The 20,804-nt window shown below is 36.6% G+C and overlaps 1 protein-coding gene across 4 annotated transcripts in view; it reads left to right on the top strand.

Annotated features, from left to right (window-relative positions):
* The window catches only part of GOLGA3 (golgin A3), a 29,081-nt gene extending 8,541 nt beyond the window's left edge, over window positions 1-20,540 (top strand). For all 4 annotated transcript variants that reach the window (XM_083803457.1, XM_083803456.1, XM_083803459.1 and 1 more), the window contains 19 exons: window positions 621-732; window positions 1,256-1,562; window positions 2,158-2,360; window positions 3,248-3,385; window positions 4,295-4,456; window positions 4,735-5,103; window positions 5,510-5,587; window positions 6,845-7,108; window positions 7,644-7,738; window positions 8,561-8,777; window positions 9,366-9,509; window positions 10,102-10,299; window positions 10,871-10,987; window positions 11,486-11,625; window positions 12,420-12,552; window positions 12,751-12,873; window positions 13,283-13,447; window positions 14,549-14,703; window positions 15,711-20,540. In XM_083803457.1, coding sequence (XP_083659583.1) covers window positions 621-732; window positions 1,256-1,562; window positions 2,158-2,360; window positions 3,248-3,385; window positions 4,295-4,456; window positions 4,735-5,103; window positions 5,510-5,587; window positions 6,845-7,108; window positions 7,644-7,738; window positions 8,561-8,777; window positions 9,366-9,509; window positions 10,102-10,299; window positions 10,871-10,987; window positions 11,486-11,625; window positions 12,420-12,552; window positions 12,751-12,873; window positions 13,283-13,447; window positions 14,549-14,703; window positions 15,711-15,918 — 3,328 coding nt within the window. In that variant the 3' untranslated portion in view covers window positions 15,919-20,540. The remainder of the gene's footprint in view (window positions 1-620; window positions 733-1,255; window positions 1,563-2,157; window positions 2,361-3,247; window positions 3,386-4,294; window positions 4,457-4,734; window positions 5,104-5,509; window positions 5,588-6,844; window positions 7,109-7,643; window positions 7,739-8,560; window positions 8,778-9,365; window positions 9,510-10,101; window positions 10,300-10,870; window positions 10,988-11,485; window positions 11,626-12,419; window positions 12,553-12,750; window positions 12,874-13,282; window positions 13,448-14,548; window positions 14,704-15,710) is intronic.
* The last annotated feature ends 264 nt before the right edge of the window (window positions 20,541-20,804 follow it).

Consider the following 20,804-nt stretch of genomic DNA (forward strand, 5'->3'; position numbering starts at 1 on the left):
TCGTTTACCTGATCTATGTATCTTTCAGACCTCAAATCATGAAATGCTGAGAGTCCTGTCCTATACGCTTTTACCCTCTTCAGCCCCTTAACTGTAGTCTCACAAGCTTGTGTGTTTGTAATAGGTATTAAACTTATCCCTTAGCCAAATACCTGCTCTTTCTTTTGCACTAGTTATTGCTATTTCTCAGGAACTTTTGCATTAAAGCAGGCATCGCGGACAACATTTGTAGAGATTTTGTTGTTCATATTATGTCCATTTGTCTGCTTATAAAGGCATATACAGCTACAGAACACACTGAAGTCAACCATTGCGTTTTTGTAAACATTACAAATATATGGGTACCACAATAAATTCTAGTTGCTGCAAATATAGGAAGCTAACATGTACAACTTCAGTGTAAATCTAATTTCTTTGTTCTTTGGATGGTAATGAAGGTTGTTTCCCTGTATTTTGGATCCATCATGAAGTGAGAAAGCATATCCTGATTTCTAGTTTAGATGAAAAGCATATTATCTTAGGGAGTCTGAGTACCTCTTAATTTCAGACTCGTTTTTCTTCAGCTAGGTGAGTGTTGTATTCTAACTCTTCAACTGTGTGTGTGGTATCTCTGTCTCCAGTGTATCTATGGAAAGCTCTATCGCAGGAACTCATGATGAAATGCTGCAGGTGCTAAAGGAGAAGATGAGACTTGAAGGGCAGCTAGAGGCACTTTCAGTAGAAGCTAATCAGGTACAAAATGAATTTCTGTATTTAGCAAATTATATTAATATGTTAATTTTCAAGAGCTTCCTACTCTTATGGGAATGTGTTTTGTAAAAACATTGTTGAATTGGGTACATTACAAGTACACTTATGAAGATAGTCATTAAAGCCTTCAAAGGTTTAGGAAAAAAGACAACAGAACTTTAGAGATGATGAATCCAGAATTATGCTAATGATGTCTGTGTTTTCTCTTTGTATTGACTGATGGTATAACATAGGTAGGTAATGCAAAGCATTCTTACTTAAAGTGTGGAAACACATCTTGTATGTCAATAACCATGTCAGGATTTTTGATAAATATATGTCTTGTCTGTGCCTTCTTCTGTTTTCTTTGAATATTTGAACTATTTGCTATGTGAGGTGTCACTTCAAAAAATCATTCTTAGAAGTAAGTGGTCTTTGCCTTAGCAAAGCCATTTTGCTAGGTATCTTCTCTAATCAGCCATTAATGTATTTTCTCTTTCATATTTAATTTTTGGGACACATTCAGGCTCTCAAAGAGAAGACTGAGCTACAAGCCCAACTTGCAGCTTTGAACATGAAGCTTCAGGCACAGATGGAGCACAGCCAAAACAGCCAACAGAAGCAGGAATCGCTGAGCTCAGAAGTGGCCACATTAAAGCAATCATGCTGGGATCTGGAAAGAGCAATGGCCGACCTGCAAAACACCTTGGAAGCAAAGAATGCTAGTTTGGCTTCTTCAAATAACGATTTGCAGTTGGCAGAGGAGCAGTACCAAAGACTCATGCTGAAGGTTGAAGATATGCAAAAAAGTGTTCTCACCAGAGACAGCACAGGTGGGCTGACGCAAATTTTGATCTCTAAATTTTATTATTCCATAAATCATTTTAGTTCAACATAATTCTGAAGTCCAAGAGCAAGAAATAATTTTAATTTGTGTTTTATTGATGTCATACTAAATAGCTGAATTTTAAGGTGATTGTTTTTTATGTTGTCACAAATGCCATAATTTGCAAGACACAGCCAGATTGTAGGAGGAGGCATAAATATTTAATCTAGTAACTGTTTGACGGTGGACTAATGTTTTTTAGAAAACTGCACAAATACTGGTCTGTAATGATGCATCTCAATGTCAGGATACCTGCTTTCTAATTTTGTGTGTTTTTTAATTCATATTTTCTGCCTCTAATGAGCTTTGAATGCTTAAATAAATTACTCATTTATTTTAATTTTGTTCTGTTCATGAGCCTAATTCTTTGGATTCTAGAATTTTCATTTTTTGCTTTTGCAGGAACAGCCAATCTTTATGTAATTAGGTGCATATATTTTTGTTCAAATAAATAAGCTATGAATATAGCAATAAGCCTTGAAAATGTGCGCGTAAAAATTGAGCAATGGAGTAGTCCAGGTCCTTTCTTTTCCTTTCTCTAGTTCATGATCTGCGACAACAGTTGGCTTCCTTACAAAACCAACTTCATAAAGTGCAGTTGGAACGGACCACGCTGACCAATAAGCTAAAGGCATCTGAAACAGAAATCACATCGCTCCAAAATGTGCGACAGTGGTACCAGCAGCAGCTGGTACTCGCTCAGGAGGCTCGTGTCAGGCTGCAGAGTGAGATGGCTAATATACAGGTATTGCGATTTGCTTGCACATAGGACTGAGAATCTGTTCTTTTAATTTTATCCAGATGTCCTAGTTTCAGCTAGGATAGAGTTATTTTTCCTCCTAGTAGCTGGTATGGTGCTGTGTTTTGGATTTAGGATGAGAACAGTGTTGATAACACATTAATGTTTTGATCGTTGCTTAAACTACATTAAGGACTTTTTCAGCTTCTGATGCCACCCTGCCAGTGAGGAGGCTGGGGGTGCGGAAGAAGCTGGGAGGGGACAGAACCAGGACAGGTGACCCAAACTGTCAAAAGGGATGGCTGTCCACAATACCATGTGATACCATGCTCAAAAATTTTATGGGGTGGCTGGCCAGAGTATGGGGGGGATGACCGCTGCTCAGGGACAGGCTGGGCATTGGTCAGTGAGTGGTGAGTGACTGCATTGTGCATCGCTTGTTTTGTACATATTACTATCATCATTATTTATCTTCCTTTTCTGTCCTATTAGACTAACTTCATCTCAACTCACAAGCTTTTACTTCTTTTTTCCCAAGTCTCTCCCCAATCCCACTGAGTGCTTAGCTGCCTGTCAGGTTAAACCACAACACCAGAGGACATTGAGAGCGGCTCCATTGTTGGAATTCATACACAATCTCTTTATACTTCAGGTGGAGAGCAGGCTGGACGGAGCTGTTTTGTTTTTTGTTGTAAGGTGTTAGCTCATGTTGATACTGAGGCATAAATTTAATCACTTGTCTTATGTGGATGAACATCTATAGTGCAATGTAAGTAGTAGTTGAGATTAGGCACAGATAGATTCAGTGTGTTGTGTTTTTTCTTTTCCTTCCTAGAACTTGCAAATTTGAGCTGTTGGTATTAATCAGTGATATTTTTTTCCCCCTCTTCCAGGCTGGGCAAATGACCCAAGCAGGTGTGTTGGAACATCTCAAACTAGAGAATGTGGCATTGTCTCAGCAGTTGACTGAAACCCAGCACAGATCAATTAAAGAAAAGGAACGTATTGCGGCACAGTTGCAGAATATTGAGGTGAGGTTGTAGGTGGTCTTCATGAATTATGTTCTGTTTAAGTTGTGTATTTAGTTTTTGCAAGCATAGTATTTGAAAACTCAAGTATTTTCCATCAAAGCAGCATGGAATTCTTATGAATTGGTTAAAATGATGCTTTATAAAAACAAGAAATGTTTCAGAACAAATAAATTTGCATGAAACTACAAACAGTAAGAGGGAGAAAGGCCATATGTTGCCCATTCCAAGGTGATGCCTGCATTTTCAGAGCTGGTATTTGTTTTTAATTGAGTTTTAAAAGTGGATGTAAATGTTCTGCTTTGTCCGTTCGTGAACTTTTCCAAGAGAAAACTTACTTGGAAGATAAAGTCAGTAATATTCTTCTTAAATATGTGAAATTGTTCGGTACTCAGGTTTATCCTTCCTGTACTTCAGGAAGAAAAGATGAGTAAAATCTATTCAAGTGCAGCACACTCACTTTCAAAGCGTTTAGAACCCATCTCCATTGCTTCTGATAGCAGTTGTGTAAATGACAGGATTTTCTATTTCATGGAGTTGCTACAGTATCCAAGGAATTTACTTTTGTTTCAGAATTTTCTGAGCAGCTTAATTTTAATACTTTAAATATTTGTCTTATTTATACCTTGTTTCATCCATTTAGAAAGGACATGGTGCTATATAAGGGACTCAGATTGTCACAAGTATACAAGACACTCAACTTATTCTAAGGTGTCTTAAGTATATGGGTGAGTGACTTCAGTAAAGATATACAGATGTATAAGGCAGACATCAAAATTATATTTGCTTGTTACTTTCTTCTAGAAATGTTCTTGATAACTTAAACTTTTCTTTTTTATTCCCCGACACACACATCCAACAGCCCCTGCCAATTGAAACCGTAGATGTTGACTACTTGCTTTTTCTGCGCAGGCTGACATGTTAGATCAAGAAGCTGCCTTCATGCAGATCCAGGAGGCTAAAACCATGGTGGAAGAAGATTTGCAGAGAAAACTAGAGGAGTTTGAGGATGAGAAAGAACAGCTTCAGAAAATGGCTGATTCTGCAGCAACATTGGAGCAAGAGTTGGATCAGGTAGACTGTTTTTAGGCAAATTACCAAAGGTTGTAAGGGAAATAGTTAATTGGCTGAAAAGGCAGTAGTAAATAAATACTGAGCTCTAAACTTTTTTTAAACAGTCTGAAAGATTGCTGCAAAAATGAAGTCCGTATCAAAGTCACTCTGTCCCAGGTGAAAAGGCCCCCCACATTTTTCAAAATCATCTCTGTAACTGTAAATTTTTTTTTGAAATTTCATATTCATTTTGTATGAATTTAATCTTACGAATTTAATCTTAAAACACTTTTTCTCAGGTCAAGCTGACTTTGCATCAGAGAGATTTGCAGCTTGAATCTTTACAGCAAGAACACCTAGATCTAATGAAGCAATTCACTATGACCCAAGAGACGTTGCACACCAAAGAGCAGTCCCTGGATGACCTGCAAACACAGTACGATGAACTGAAGGCCAGATTAGAAGAGTTCCAGAGTGATGCTACTTCTAAAGATGACACGATACAGTATTTGCAAAATGAGAAGATTGTCTTGGAAGTAGCTCTGCAGACAGCAAAAGCAAGCCAAGAGCAGCTTGATAAAGGAACAAAACGCCTTGAAGAAGACACGGAAGTAGCATCAGAAGTGTTGGAACAACTGAGGCAAGAAATGGCAATAAAGTCAAGCCAGGTAAGAAATTGCTGAAAATATCTGATTAAAAATAGCTGCTCCAGACAAGTATTGCCACAGGCACGTGACATTGCCAGTTACATGATAGATTTGTACATGATTTGATCATGTATATGTGAACTGGTGCCATCTGCTTACCACGTATGTAGATTAATGACACACACTAAAACGTTACTGGCAGGATAAGGGACGTTTGTTTACTCCCAAGGGTTGAGCTCATTATAAAGTGTGAGTTTATTTCCGTTGGGTTATCTAAAAGTGCCATTGAGATACCTAGTCAGAAACAGGATCCTCGTTAGATTAGGCAATTTGTACAAGCATAGCTAAAAATACTGTCAGTACTTGAAATAATGTAGAATATGACGTGTTTCACATGTAAAACATGTTTGTTTCTTTCCTCTGGCAGGTAGAAAATCTTCAACAGGAAAATGTCAGCCTCAGAAAACAGGTTCAAAAGGTGAAGGAACAGTTCCTGCAGCAGAAGGTAAGCAAAAGCAAGCTATTTCAAAGAAATGAAAACATAAATTATGTTTTACAGTGTAAGTATGTATTTCTGAGGGCTACTGTGAGGAGACTGGAATTCATTTTCTGTATCAAATAAAAAGAACTTTGCGTCATAGTTACATGGTTTCAGTTGAATTTTTACCTGCAGTTAAGAAAAAGTGGATCCATCAATCATTTCAAGCTTTCATTGGTCTTGAGGAAGTTTGCTAATTGATCCTCTTTGTAAAGTCTCTCTCTGGCTTGTTATTAGGTTTGCTTTTGCAAAAGCACTTAGAAAAATCTTCAGTTGTCTTCATTTTCCTTCAGTTTTGAAAAATTGTAGTTGCCTGAGGAATTGGATTGAGAATAAAATTGTTTTATCGCAAATTTTATTCTAAATAATTAGTTTTAAAATAGTAATTTAAAATTGATACGTCATTAGTTTTGTAAATATCTATTATGCATAGAGGCACCATTAATTTACCACTTGATTGCTCATTAACGTAATGCCAAAGGTGGTTTTTAGCTTATTTGGTTTAATTTTGAGAAGGCTGCTTAAACTGCAATTAACACCCCCTCCCCCTTCTCATGACAAAAGTTCTTAATTATGTGCATGGAATAGTTAATTTTTACAATTATTTTTTTATTTGCGTTTAAGTAGTGTAGTTCCATAAAGAATATGAAGAAGAGTATACCATACTGCTATAAACACTTATTCATATTTACTTAATGAACAAGTTGGCCTTGTTTAGCCTGGAGAAGAGAAGGCTGGGAAGGGATCTTATCAATGTATATGAATATCTTAAGGGAGGGTGTCAAGATGTTGGGGCCGGATTCTTTTCAGTGGTGCCCAAAGATAGGACAAGAATCAATGGGCACAAACTAAAACACAAGAAGTTCTATTTGAATATGAGGAAAAACTTTACTGAGAGGGTGACAGAGCACTGGAACAGGTTGCCCATAGGGGTTGTGGGATCTCCTTTTCTGGAGATATTCAAAACCTACCTGGGCGTGATTCTGTGCAAAGTGCTCTAGGTGACCCTGCTTGAGCAGGGAGTATCACCAGATGACCTCCAGAGGTCCCTTCCAACCTCACCCATTCTGTGATTCTGTTACAGATGACATTCGTTTGTATTCTTTGATACCACCTCCCCCCAAAACTAGAATAACATCGGTAAATATTTTAGAAATTTAAGAGTAATCTACAGCAAAGTTGTAACAGAGATGATATGTTGCTCTTGAAACTCTTGTGTGCAAGGTAATGGTGGAAGCTTATCGAAGAGATGCAAGTTCTAAGGACCAGCTGATTAGCGAATTGAAAGCTACAAAGAAACGTCTAGACTCAGAAGTGAAAGAGTTAAAACGAGAGCTACTGAAAATTCAAGTTGAAAAACAATCACTCGAGTCTGAACATTCGAAACTACAGAAGGAAGTATCTCAGGTTCACCAGCAGATGGTGGAAATAGAAAATCATCTTCAGTCAGTGCAGAAAGAACGAGACGATATGGAAACACGCCTACAGGTATGGAAGGTGTCAAGCTTTGGACTTGGAGAGAATATTACATACAGAATATGTTGCTATTTCTGTTAGTTTTGGAAATAAACAGAATGGCTGCAAGTTTAGGTTCTTGGATACATATTTAATACTGTATATATAGTTGAGCATATTACTACCACAATTCTGTTAATGTGACTGCTCATTAACACCTCATGTAAGTCAGTGGGGAGAAGCATGCTACAGTAGGGGTAGAAGTGTGGTGTGGAAGCACTTTGCCTGGTCCCAAAGTGAATGTTGTCTGAGAGCGGAGATCAAAGTAGAACTCTGTGCATACATGTTATGGTGGTGGCCACAGAGGAAAGAATTTAAAAGGTAATAAAAAGGAGTCAGGAAGCAGAGAAACTTGAAATAGGTGTTTTTTTTCCACATTTTTTTAGAACTGTAAATAATTTTGAAACTTTGTATTTATTTTCCTGTAAAGTAACAGAAAACACGTTTTTGTTCTTACCTAGTGTTTTTGATTTTTTTTTTTTTTTTTTTCTCCTCTCTCCCTATAAAGTCTTTGCAGTTCGATAAGGAACAAATGGCATCTCTTGCTGAGGAAAATCAGGCATTAAAACTAGAAGTAGAACAAATGCAAGAAGAAGCAAAAAAGTAAGTCTGTTCTTTTGGTACAGACAAAAGATCTATTACATTGATCTCTCATATCCACACTTTTAGTAATCAGTCTTTTCCTATTCTGTTTGGGAAATAACATCCATGGCCAAGTGCTGAATGCATACTGCGGGAGTTCCATCTTCTCTGATTCACTCATGCTTTTAAATGATATATATGTTGTATGGCATGAATTGTGTTAACATGTTGTAACATATTTAATGGAGTTAATCCTAATTTTCTTTCAGTAAATTTTAACCTTGAATGGCTAGAATGTTGGCCTTAATGAGAACAAGTTGTTGTGTTTTTTTTTTTAACTGGTAACCATAGAAGAAAACCTTTATACCGAGAAACGACGTACCCACTGAAGATATCAGATTAGATGAGACCTTAGTTAGATTCTTATTCTAAATTCTGTATTATTTATAGAGAGAGTAGTGTATCTTCCTTCATACTGGAATTTTAATAATTCTGACAAAGACCTCTTAATTATCATAACAACTTTCCTAGAATGTGTTCAAAAGTCTTAGTCACTACCTCACAAGGGGCTAAAATTGTACCTTACCAATCTGATGGCTTTTTCTGAGATGAGTGACTTGGGACAAGGGGAGAGAAGTGGGTGTCATTTACCTTAACTACAGCAAGGCATTTGGCACAGTCTCCTGTAGTATCCTTACAGTTCAGCTGGTGAAATGTGGACTATATGCAGATTTTACTTACTTCTTTCTTTTCAATTGAGCCATGCTAAAATTTAATCATTCAATATCATTTTCTGGCAAATTTTGTTTTAACCTTATGCTTTGTTTTTTGCTTTCGTTCTAGGGCCATTACTGAGCAGAAACAGAAAATGAAGCGTCTAGGGTCAGATCTGACAAGTGCTCAGAAAGAGATGAAAGCAAAGCATAAAGCCTATGAGAATGCAGTCGGCATTCTTAGTCGGAGGCTACAGGAATCCCTCACTGCAAAGGAATCTGCTGAAGCAGAGTTGAGCAAACTAAAAGCACAAATCACTGATGGTGGAAACAACCAGATCGCTCAAGTATGCAGGTGTCTTCTAACATTGTTGATACAAAGATAGCACTATCACATTATTAAATACATGTTGAAATATTACTATACACTGAAGTGATGAAAATACTTGGAATATAAAGTTAGATAAGAACCCTGGTATCAGTGTTATGAATACTGAGAATTTCCTTAATTATATTTGAGAGAGAGTTTGGCAGGCTTTGGATTTTTGTATTTTACTCATGTTTTTTGAGATTATTAATTGCTTGGGATCTGAAAAATTTCCCAAACTCTAACTGCCTTTTTTCTCATAGACAGTTGCCATCTCTTCAGGGTAGCTGTAATTTAATCATATATGTTATGACTGTAATACGGTTTAATACGAGAATTAATTTACAGGGGGAAAGACCTAAATTCCTTGGACTAATGGAGCAAAATATAAAAAATGCTATAAGTAGTGGTTGGATTCAAAGGGTTGAAAGCTCTGAGCTAGACCTTTACATTAATCACTAGCAGCTCATTTAATATTTGGTAGAGAAATAAACTTCCTAACAAAACAAAATTGCCTCTGCAGAGATGGATGATAAATGAATCAGGCTTGTGATCCCTTTGTCTTTAGGAAAAGATTCAAGCTCTGGAGACAGAATTGCAAACTGTTAGCAAAAGCAAGTTGATGCTGGAAAAAGAGTTGCAAGAAGTGATTTCACTTACCAGCCAGGAGCTTGAAGAATACAGAGAGAAAGTGCTGGAACTAGAGGATGAGGTGATTACCTGAATTTACGTGGTAGATGGGAAGGTGGCAGTAAAAAGCACCTAGAGGCGGGGAGAGATTTTCAGTACCATAATTTTATTCCAACAGTGCAGGAAATCAGAATCTGACATAGCAAGCATTGTGTTGCTGACACTATATAATTTTTCTGCCCTGTACTGTCTCTTCATGGTTTTATGAACCACTGTAGTATAGGAGAAAAGAAGATACCAGCTGTGTCTGGCCATAAGATAGTGAGTATGCATGAATAGTTATCTTTTGAAACTATTGGGAGTCATGTATGCTCAGTGATTTTGGAGGGCAGGGTGGTGGTGTTCAGTTGTAAAGTTGCACAAAAAAACCCATCAACTACTCTTTATCTCCGCATGAACAGTACTCATTGATTGTGCTTTCTAGCAAGCATTTTAGTCTTCCATTAGGAAAAAAATGTGAAAATGCACATGTTTTGAAGTACCTTTTTAAAAAGGGGGGCAGAGAGAGTGAAGGAAAACTGTAAAAGCAAAGAAATTAATTTACATCAGTTTTTTTTTTTGAGGTATTAATCTGGAGATGTTTGTATTTACTTTCAACTGTTCTTTGGTTGTAGCTTCAGGAATCTAGAGGCTTCAGGAGGAAGATAAAACGTTTAGAAGAAATTAACAAGAAGTTGGCCCTTGAACTGGAACATGAACGAGGAAAACTTACAGGCCTTAGTCAGTCAAACGCTGCTTTGCGGGAGCACAACAATATCCTAGAAACTGCTTTAGCAAAAAGAGAGGCAGATTTGGTGCAACTGAATCTACAGGTATTATGACTTTTTGGTATTATGCCTTAAGAAAGGAAATGGTTAATATTTCTGATAAGATGTATAGGTCTTCACTGATACAATGCAATGTTGGTGTGTTTTCTTCAGATGCAGGCCTCCTGTATGTTGCGTAACAGTAGTAACGTATGAGAATACAAACAGATCAGAAACGATATTTTGCACTAAACAGAGCTGTTTCTCTCTTAGGGTGTAAAGAAATCATGCTGAAATACTTGCAGTTGTGAAAGTGTGGCTTATTTAAGATTTTTGGAACATGCAAACTGTATCACATAATGATTCGCTGAGGTTAATGTTGATTTTTATGCCAATGGTAATGTATTCTTGTGGTATAAGAAAAAGGGAATATAGGCAATTCATTGCCTGTAATGTGCTACCATTTAACCATGGCTACTTTAAGCTTGAATGGTACTCTATAGAAGCAGTTATCAGTGAACAGCAGAGAGAAGCTTTGCAACTGCTACATTGGCTGATGTTTGTATTTACTCTATTGGCATTTCTGGTCTTCCAGTGAGTACACAAAATGTGCATTTGTTCTTGTGATGTGCTACAGGTTCAGGCAGTCCTAAAGCGAAAAGAGGAAGAGGACCAGCAAATGCAACAACTTATTCAAACTTTACAGGCTTCCTTAGAGAAAGAAAAGTCAAAAGTTAAAGACCTTAAGGAACAGGTAATAGGTCATAGTTTTATTTATTTATTTTAAAAGATGATTTAAATGTAAAGTATTTGAAAACTAGCTTTACAGAAAATCTATGCTTTGTAATATGCTGCTTCCTGCAGGGTCTCTGACATGATGGCTGATAGTTGAAAGATCAATTGATATCTTTTCTGTTGTGCCCTGTGTTAACCATGATCGCTGACTACCAAGAAAGTTCCACTTTGGCTTGCAGGGCATGGAGTGCATCCTAAAGTGATGCTACTTCATCAAAAATTTGCAGTAAAAAAGCAGTTTAGCAGACGTGATTTTTCATTATGTAATTATTAACTGCTATTAGCATTAAGGCTGACAACACTAACAGTATTTTTCTAAACAAAAATAATTATAAACAGCAAATTAACACTGCTGCACAATTTTCTTCTTGATTTGTTCTGTACCCTTCTAGCCTAGTTCTTTTTTGATTCTCGTACAGTGATAAAACAAAGAAAAATAGTATCTTTTTTCTTGCAGGTAGCAGCAGCCAAAGCAGATGCAGCACACAATCGCCGTCATTACAAAGCTGCTTTCCTTGAGCTCAATGAAATCAAGAAAGAGCTACAAGCCAAAGAACTCCTTGTCCAAGCCCTTCAGGCTGAAGTGGACAAACTGCAGTAAGTACGCTGTAATAAATGCCCAAGTTCTTGAAGTACAGTAAACAAAGTAAATCCTCTGAAAAACACATACATTAATGAATTTTTGGTTTTGCCATTCTGAAGTGGATTATGTTGAAATGCATCCCAGCTGAGACTGATCGTAAAATACATGTTTGAATGCTAGGCAAATATTTACATGTTCATGTCTCTTAGTAATTCAATTAGACCCGAAGTAGGCTGTATATAGGCTTCACCACCCTTTTTTCTCCAGTTTCGACATGGATTTTTGCTATTTCTTGTTACTAGTAAGGGTTAACACTTTACGTACATATTATCCTGTTATTCTCCCCTCTTACATCCCTAAGGAATTATGTAGAGGATGAATTTGAGCATTGCATATATCCCACAATATACTGAAATGCAACTTGTTTTGTTGTATAGAACCTATTTTCTTACATTGTAAGAAATTATCAGACCTACATAAGAATGGATATAAGACTAACTCTAATTCTCCTAAAACAAAAGCACAATTACTGACAGGCTTTTTGTTTTGTTCACTGTATAATCTGTTGTTTGTAATGGAATGTTACCAGTGCTCAAAGAATGTGGTTTTTGCGGCATTTAATATATTTACGCATCTGTCTTTTGTGACTTAACTCTTGCAGCAAATGTGTTGGCAAGCCTTCAAAGGTATCACCAGGTGTCATGAGCTGCCATATAATTAACAATTATATATTAACATAGTGAAGTACTTGTTTTAAAGGACAGATTGTGTAAGTACTGTATCTGTTTCTGTTAATATTGCTGTGTAGGGCAGAGGATGAGAAACATTCCCAGGAAGTATCACAGTTTCAGCAAGAGCTGGCAGAAGCCAGATCTCAGCTCCAACTTCTGCAGAAAAAGCTGGATGACAAGCTTAGTGAACAGCCTGTAGTAAGCCAAGAGGTAAAACCTGCACACTTACTGTGTTTATCCTTAGGATGTGTTGTATGATTTCATTTGTGTTTCATTCAGGAATTTTTAATGAAGTTTATTTTAGGAAGTTTTCTTAAAAATAGGAAAGGTTCATGAGACACAGATAATATATTTTTGTGATTGATTTCCCGCATAGAGAATTCTAAAGCTACTTTTTTTTGTTGTTAGGTGGAAGACCTCAAGTGGGAAGTAGAACAAAAAGAAAGAGAAATAGAAACACTTAAGCAGCAGTTGGATATGAGTGAACAGCGCAGCCATAAGGAATTAGAAGGGATGCAAGTTGTCCTACAGGTATTTAATCCAGCAGGTGGAGATTCTGATGGATACCTGGTATTGGTGTAGGGGGATAATTAAAACAGTATTTTGTAGTTCAAACACATTTAAAAGCATTTACACTGATTTTTAATATACATTTTTATTCAAAAAAATAATAATTCATGATGTGTTTTGCAGTCTTTTTCTTGATTTCACTGGGCTGTTAGTTTCATATTTCATTGACCTTACACTGTAAAAATAGGTTACTGACTTTTAATCTTACTTCTAGTTTTCTGTCAGGGTGAATTTGTTTCACATAGCAGTATCATTTTTTTATTCTTTTTCTAGTTTCCTCTGGAATCTGGAAAAGGTGATGAAAGCCTTAGTTCTGGATTTTTTGTATCGCTTTCTTGTATCAGATTGATTCCCTTATTTTCCTATCTAGAATATCAAGACTGAGTTAGAAATGGTGAGAGAAGATCTGTCAGTGACTCAGAAGGATAAGTTTATGCTGCAGGCTAAAGTGAGTGAACTGAAGAACAGTATGAAGTCACTGCTGCAGCAAAACCAGCAGCTGAAGTTGGATCTGAAGCACGGCAAGATGAAGAAGGTATTGGAGTAGGAAAAATATGTAGTAGTGTAACTGGATTGCAGTACTGGAAAATACTCTGCTGCAAGGAAACTTTGGTGAAAACTCTTAACTGAAATGTCTACCTGTGGCACAGAGTTACTGATGTTCTTATATTTAAATAATAAATATTTAGTATTTTATTTATTATTAATAATAATACAATAATAATTTTATAATAATTTTATATTTTAAATAATTTTAATAATATCAAAAACAACAGCAACAATAATAATATTTAATATTAATAAATATTTTGCAGGCAAAAGTAACTTTACTGGTCTTGACTTCTAATCTTTTTCATTAGAAAACTTTGTGTCTACCGTATTATCTTCCACTTACATTTTAACTTATTATAATAAAGTAAAAAAAGAAGTGCTTAAATTAAATAGTGAATCATGGCCAAATATTTAGTCAGTACTTTCTTAATGTTCATGTGTCTGTCTTCTCTATTCTGGTCCTATCTAGTTTTTCATCCTTCCACAATTTCAAAAGGTGACTATTAACAGCTTCTTTGATTATTTTTTTTCCTATTTGCTAATCACATACAGAAAATGCAGTAATAGTAGATCTCTTGCTCCTTCCTTCTCTGAAGTAATTCTCTCAGTTAAGAGAACTTCATATGGAACTCATCTGTATCATTCTTCTAGACATTAATCTAGATATTTCATCCTGCAGGTTCTAGAATTTCCAGAAGGACTTATTTGATTATACTAAACTTCTTTGTGGTTTTTTTTCTGATTTTTTTTTTCTCTTAACTATACTGATAGGCTGTTATTAAAATTTGTTGTGAAGATCCGGGTTTAAATCTTTAATGTTTTATTTCTTTCGTAAGGTGATTTCTTAAGTAGTCCTTCTGTATGCTCTGTGTTTACCTATAAGCATGACTAGAAGCTGATGTTAGGTTAGGAACTTTTGCTTGTGACCCATGAAACTTAACTGTATTGTAGAGCAGGTATCAGAACTACATTTATGTTATGTACCAGTAGTGCAATGTGAGACTTCGTGTGATAGAAGTGAAGTGGATGGAATAACCTGATTTTATTTATGGCTCTTTTTTTTCCTTTTTTTTTCCTTAACCAGAGGAAAGGAGAGAATAACTCTTCAAATCCTGTGACTCCAGTCAAGATTCCTGATTGTCCGGTCCCTGCTGCCTTGCTGGAAGAATTGTTGAAACCATCAACAGCTGTGAGCAAGGAGCCTTTAAAAAATCTGAACAGCTGTCTCCGGCAACTTAAGTATGGCCTGTTACTTAAAACCATATTAAATAATTTTTTTTTAATGTTTCCAGGAAGCCATCTGCCAGCCTAAGAAAAACAAGGATTTGTGAAATGAATTATTTTCCTCTTATGGGGCTATATTTAGGACACTAGGATGTTCTGTCATCCTAAGTGTTTGCTTAAATGGCAGTGAAATAACGAAAGAAGCCTTTACAATATACTAGGCAAAACGTCCATCCTAGATTGATTTTTAGTACGCAAATAAATATACTGCAAAACAAACCAGAAACAGCTATTTTTAGTTGTTGCCAGTGGAGAAGCTGGTGTTTCTCTCTTCATAGCACCAGCAGGGCTGCTTGTGATAGGGGCCCAGGCAATGTATTAATAAATCTATATAGAGAAATTTTATTCTGCCAAGAATTTATTTTCATGTCTTCCCTCACAAGGATACACGCACAATTCTGAGCTTGAAAGCTCCAGCTTCAGGAAAATGGGGATTTGGTGTTAATGTGGAGAACTGAGCTGCAAATACCACCTTCGTTGATGTTTTAGGAGACGGGATCATGGAACATCATCACAGGCTATTACCAGACTAATCTTTTTACTAAATTGGTGTCTGAATATGAGTCATAATGTGTTTATCTAGTTTATTTTTCTCTGGTGCTTTCCTTACCTCTTCGTCTCATGTTGCCTTTATACCAGCAATAGCACCATGTTCATCAGGTTGCAGTCACTTAGTGCCTGTGCTGAGGAAATGATGCTGCATCATGCCTGGCAACAAGTATGTGCAGTAAAGGAGATGCTGCAGTGTTGGCATTTATTTTTGGATTAAGCATGTTGTATTTGTTTTGCTCGTAAGTGAAAGACAGTTTCTAAGGTTCCTTTAGACTTCTTTCTCAGCTATAGCTTAGATTATCTCAGAGTAGTTATCAAGAATCAGAAAAGTAATTGTGATCTTGCATTTAACGTGTAGCTTTCTGCCTGATAATATTTGTTCTTTTTTTTTGTTCCCAAAACTTTAAAAGGCAAGAAATGGACAGTCTTCAGCGTCAGATGGAGGAACACACCATTACAGTACATGAATCAATGTCTTCATGGACTCAGATTGAGGGGCAGCTAATGGACCTTACTTCCACCAGTCCTGCAACTGCATCAGACCAGCAGGAGATTCCTACTGTAGATGAAAAGAAACAGAATTGCGATGTTAGTGACAGGGAGGTTTTGACACTATAACCTTCTCTGCAGTTGTCTTTCTTCCTATTGCTTTGTGTGTAAACAAATCTTTATCAAAATTATTTATTTATTTCATTTTAAAAATGGTGTTCAGAATATTGCTTTTGCCTGTAGAAGCCAAGGGCATGGTTTTGAAAAACTATCATAAGTGCCGAATGTGCTATTCCAAGGATTTGTTTGAAACCTTACCATAATAATTCTACCATGTTTGGGACTGCCAAGTGGTAAATCTGACTCATTTGGCTTTAGTGAGAGATTAAGAAGGTTCAAAATGAGGCCAAGAAGAGCATCTGCTTCCAGGTCTGCATTTGTTTAATCTGGGTAAGTTTGTTAATAGATGACTGTTAATTATGTATCATCTGGTTTTTGTTCTGTTTATTTTTTTTTTAGGTTGGGGGTCGGGGTGTTGATTTTTCACCCTCACAGTTTTTCCCCTTTCTTGGGCAGTATCCAAATTGCAGGAAAAAAAAAAAGTCCTGCTCCTGTTCAGTTATTAGCAGTGGTTGAGAAATGGATACTCCTAGTAGAGCATCCTTCTTCCTCCCACCTACAATGTCTTATTTTTTACATTCAGATTACAGATGTCTGCATTTAGGGGAAAAAAAAAAAATTGAAGCCATTTGTAGTTACGAAGATGACCTTTGATCTATGGCAAAAGAAACAGACTGCAAAGATGACAGAACTTTGGCAAATTTGCCTGGGATGTTTTCTGAAGTGTCACAGTTTTTCTCTTACAGTTGCAGGCCAGTAGGGAGCTTTGCTTCACTGCACAAACACTTCTTGCACCTTTTTAGTTCGACTCTTGAAGTAGACATCCTTGATTAAAGGTATGCTTGTAATATATATACATATATATATATAAAAGAAAAATCATAATTTTCTGACTTTGACTATCTGTTTTAATATTCTTATATACTGTAAGTTAAGGCTGACATGAGGGTTTTTGGTTTTGTTTTGGTTTTGTTTTGTTTGTTTGTTACTGCCATTTGTTTTAATGTTACATTTAAGTTTGCTGGTTTTTGACATACTGTACAAATGGCTTAGGGAAATTAGCCCCCCAAAGCCAGAGCTTTTAGAAATGTAATTATTTTACTGTAAAAGACAAAATTATAATGCATATACCATTATTATTTTGATTATCTTCTTCCACGTGCTGTTCCAACTTCCTGCATACTCTACAACAAGGTGTCCATTGTGAATGTAAACGGTGGAACTATGGCAGCACCTCTGTAGAGGTGCCTTGGCTAGATTATTATTAAAGCAGCCCACCTTAGTTCCTTCTTCTTTGGTCCCGTCGGTCTATGTGGCCTAGAGTGCAGTGATAAGCCCCTCTTCTCATTCAAAAATCAGTGCAGGGATGCTGCTTCATCTAATGTGCTAAAGCACAAATCAAAATATACATGACGTTATTTGGAAGAATCATTGGCAACTCAGGTACCAACATGTTTTTGTTTTTAAAACATATAGAAAACACATCGATTATATTCACTACAGATTGGCATTAGAAAATCTAATAAGATGACTAAATAGCTTTTTTTAAAAAAAAAAAGCATCTCCAATTATTTTTTTCATAATTAGCTATAACAGCATTCAGAAAAGTCACGTCTCTAATTTCTATTTGTCTTGTTTACGTACTTTTCTAAAGAGGCAGTTGCTTCTTTGAGGAGGCTTCTTTTGGATGGGTTTGTATGTTTCTGTGGGAAATGACTGCAGTTTGCTTAACAATAAGCCAAAACCCAAACAAGTGGGGAGAAGTGATGTTTATTCAGAGTCTTAGTTCTCATAATTACCAACTCAAGATCCCATCCAGTTGAACACTTTGCAGTTAGTGTTCCAGAGTGACATTGTGCCCTTCAGTTCCTTGGAATTCAACTTCTATTTTATGGGGTCAGAGTCAAGTGATGCTAAAAGACAAGGTTTTCAATTTGATGAAGGGAGAAATGCATTAGTGTGACATTAGGTGTCCAACATATAGAATTACTGATCAATTTAAAGAAAAGTCAAGAGCTTTACTAGCTTAGACATGTTAATGTCTGCATACTACTGCAGTCTACTTTGCAGAGTTAATGGTACTGATTATCTTGCTGCTGTCATGTTCTCAAAGTTGCCTGTGTATTAAGCTCTAAGAGGGGAAAAATATGCAGTGTTGTTAAATAACAAAATTAAAACTACATAGTGAATAATATATTCAGTACAAAAAAGGTTACCAAATGTTCAGGATTTTAAATAAAATAACACTTGTGCAGGGTTAATGTTGGTGTTCATTTTGGTGAATACATTGCCTGTAGTTAATCCGTTATGTTTTAAGTGCGTAAGTTTGGCGACAGTTGTAATAGATAAAGCTTTTATCTGGTATCGAAGAAGACAGAATTGTAAGAAACCTTCATAGGTCTTAAGAACATCTGCTCTCCTTTCTGTATCAATAAGAGTGCATTCAGTTTTCAGTGCAGTGCAGCACTTTCTCACTAGCTCTCTGAAAGACATCTGAGTTTATATGATCAAGTAGCCTCGGATGCATATTTTTCCTTTTAAAGATGAAGAAGCTGTTGTGAAGTTCTCCGATTAGATTTCTGCATTGATCCACCAGTTTCTCTCTCTCTGGAAATTCCTGGACACTAGTTACTTTCATTTTATGTCCCCCATGTGGCTTTCTATAAACACAAGCGGTATGCCATTTATTTAAATGAAGCACAGATGACAAGACTTGCAGTTCTAAGTCTGGTGAGGTACTGAGCCACTGATGTTACAGAAGTCACTGAGGAGCATTATAGAAAGAGCACTCAGCATGTGACAAAAGCAAACCCTCTTCTTTGAAGCTCATCAGCTATGTATCTTAATTATCCAGAGAAACAGTTGCTGTTATATTAAAAAGCCTCACCCTGCGGCTGAGCACACTCTGTATTCAAAGCTTCTGGTCTCTTGCTGTCTAGGCAGTAAACAAACTAGGTATGAGAATGAAACCTGAGTTCCCTCTGCATGTCTCAGCACTACCAAATAGATCAGAGGAGTATCAGTACCTCATTAATATCGATGTGTATTTAGAAATTTAAGAATAATTTTCCAAAGTTTTTTTTTCATTTTTTGAAGTAATGTGCAATTTTTTCCCGCAATGGACTGTGTTTTCCATGTCTGTTCAGTGGTTGCTACCCACTGAACAAGTTTTGTTGATGAAGCAGAAATGTTGTTGTAAAATTAGAATGTTTCCCAAATACTGAAAGTTGTTAAAGGCTGCAGCATAGCTTTTTCAAATGGGTTGGGTTTTTGAGGACTCTGGAATAATTGTCCATTATACAACAACAACAAAAGCCCTACAATGGAAAAAATCTTAGTTTACTGAGTCTGTGCTGTTGCTGAACATTGTATAATGTTCCATTCTATCGTCTTCCACTTCTCTTGGAAATATTTGTGCACTATATAGGGATCAGCTAAGCCCTTGATCCACTCATGCTGTGGGAGGATCTGATCCCAAACTGTTCAGGCAATATGCTAGCTGAAATCTATGAGAATTTCACACATTTAAAGAGTAGAGTAATACCTAGAATGGAAGTTCTAGTGCTCATATTTTCATGGATTACTTGTACCTCCATAGGGGAGTGAAATGCAGTGGCGCAGAAGTTTTAATGCTAGTTATGACAATGTTAAAGGTGCACTGGGGACAGATAGTATCAATACAAAATTAACTTAAAGATGACAAAGTCACTACTGGTGATGCAAAAGCTTGTGATGTATGTTCTAATAACTTTGCCAGGGAAGTATGAGTAGTATGCATGTGACTTGATGTGACCAGAGCCTTTAAATATTTTCATATGAAAGTAATTACAGTCCAAAGTAATTACTAATGCTCATAAGCTGTCAGTCTGATCACACTTGTCTCCTATTGTTGCATAACACTTCAGTCTTGGAGAGTAGAGCAGCTTATTTCCAATACAGATGCACAGATTTCTGGAGGAGATAAAGATGTTCTCAGTATTGTAAAAGAAATATGTTTTATACATGACATTTAATAATTTAATGTCTGCTTAGGCTGTATTTGTAAAGATGGAAGTTAATCATTTCATGTTCTTGAGTGGATGACCCAGGGGACAGAGGAGTTACGCTATGTACCATTAATATTTATGATCACATAAAGCATGTTGATTATAAAAATAATGTGCATAGGAATTCCTTTAAAAGTTTTGTGCAATAAACTATTTTTGGTAAAGGGCTCCATGATGTTTTTACTTGTAAGGAGAAATTGGTGTCTTTTCTTTATTGTTTGACTTTATGTTTTGGGACATATGCCACCCAGCCACTTAAAAAAAAAAAAAGTGTTATTTTGAAAGCCTATTGTCTAGTTGTTTTTTTTCCTTTTCTTGTAGTGCAATGCCTGTATAGTCTCACTATATCCATCAAATACTTACCTTACACATAATGAGATGACTAGTTTAAATCTGTTAACTGCTTTTTCTTCTCATGTACTAAGACCTTCCTTTTTTATGCTGTACGTGTTTGAAACTACTGCAGTATTTTGAGTTTGAGCTTTCTAAAGTGTCACAGTACCCTGCTTTTTTTTGTCTTGTTAAAGAGGATTTTTGAATCTTGAAAAATGCTGTAAGTTGTAAATAGAAATATCCTGTACTGCATTTTTTAAAGCGCCTCTCTCTACAGCAGCAGACACTTCACCTCATTAAAAGGAGCTTTTTTCATCGAACACCTTCTCCAGCAGGTCTCACTGAGGTAAGCTTACAGAAAACCTCCCTCTTTAGCAGCACTCTGTGCCGCACCTCTCCGGCACACGTCCTTCCTTCACAGCGGCGAGCTGTCGGCTCGGGCCGAGCACTCATTTAGAAACCGGCCTTTCCTCGGCGTGCGCGCCCTCCCTCCCACCGCGCACCGCGGCCGGGGCA

The sequence above is a fragment of the Anser anser genome (assembly GCF_964211835.1).
Source record: "Anser anser genome assembly, chromosome: 18".
Taxonomy (NCBI): domain Eukaryota; kingdom Metazoa; phylum Chordata; class Aves; order Anseriformes; family Anatidae; genus Anser; species Anser anser.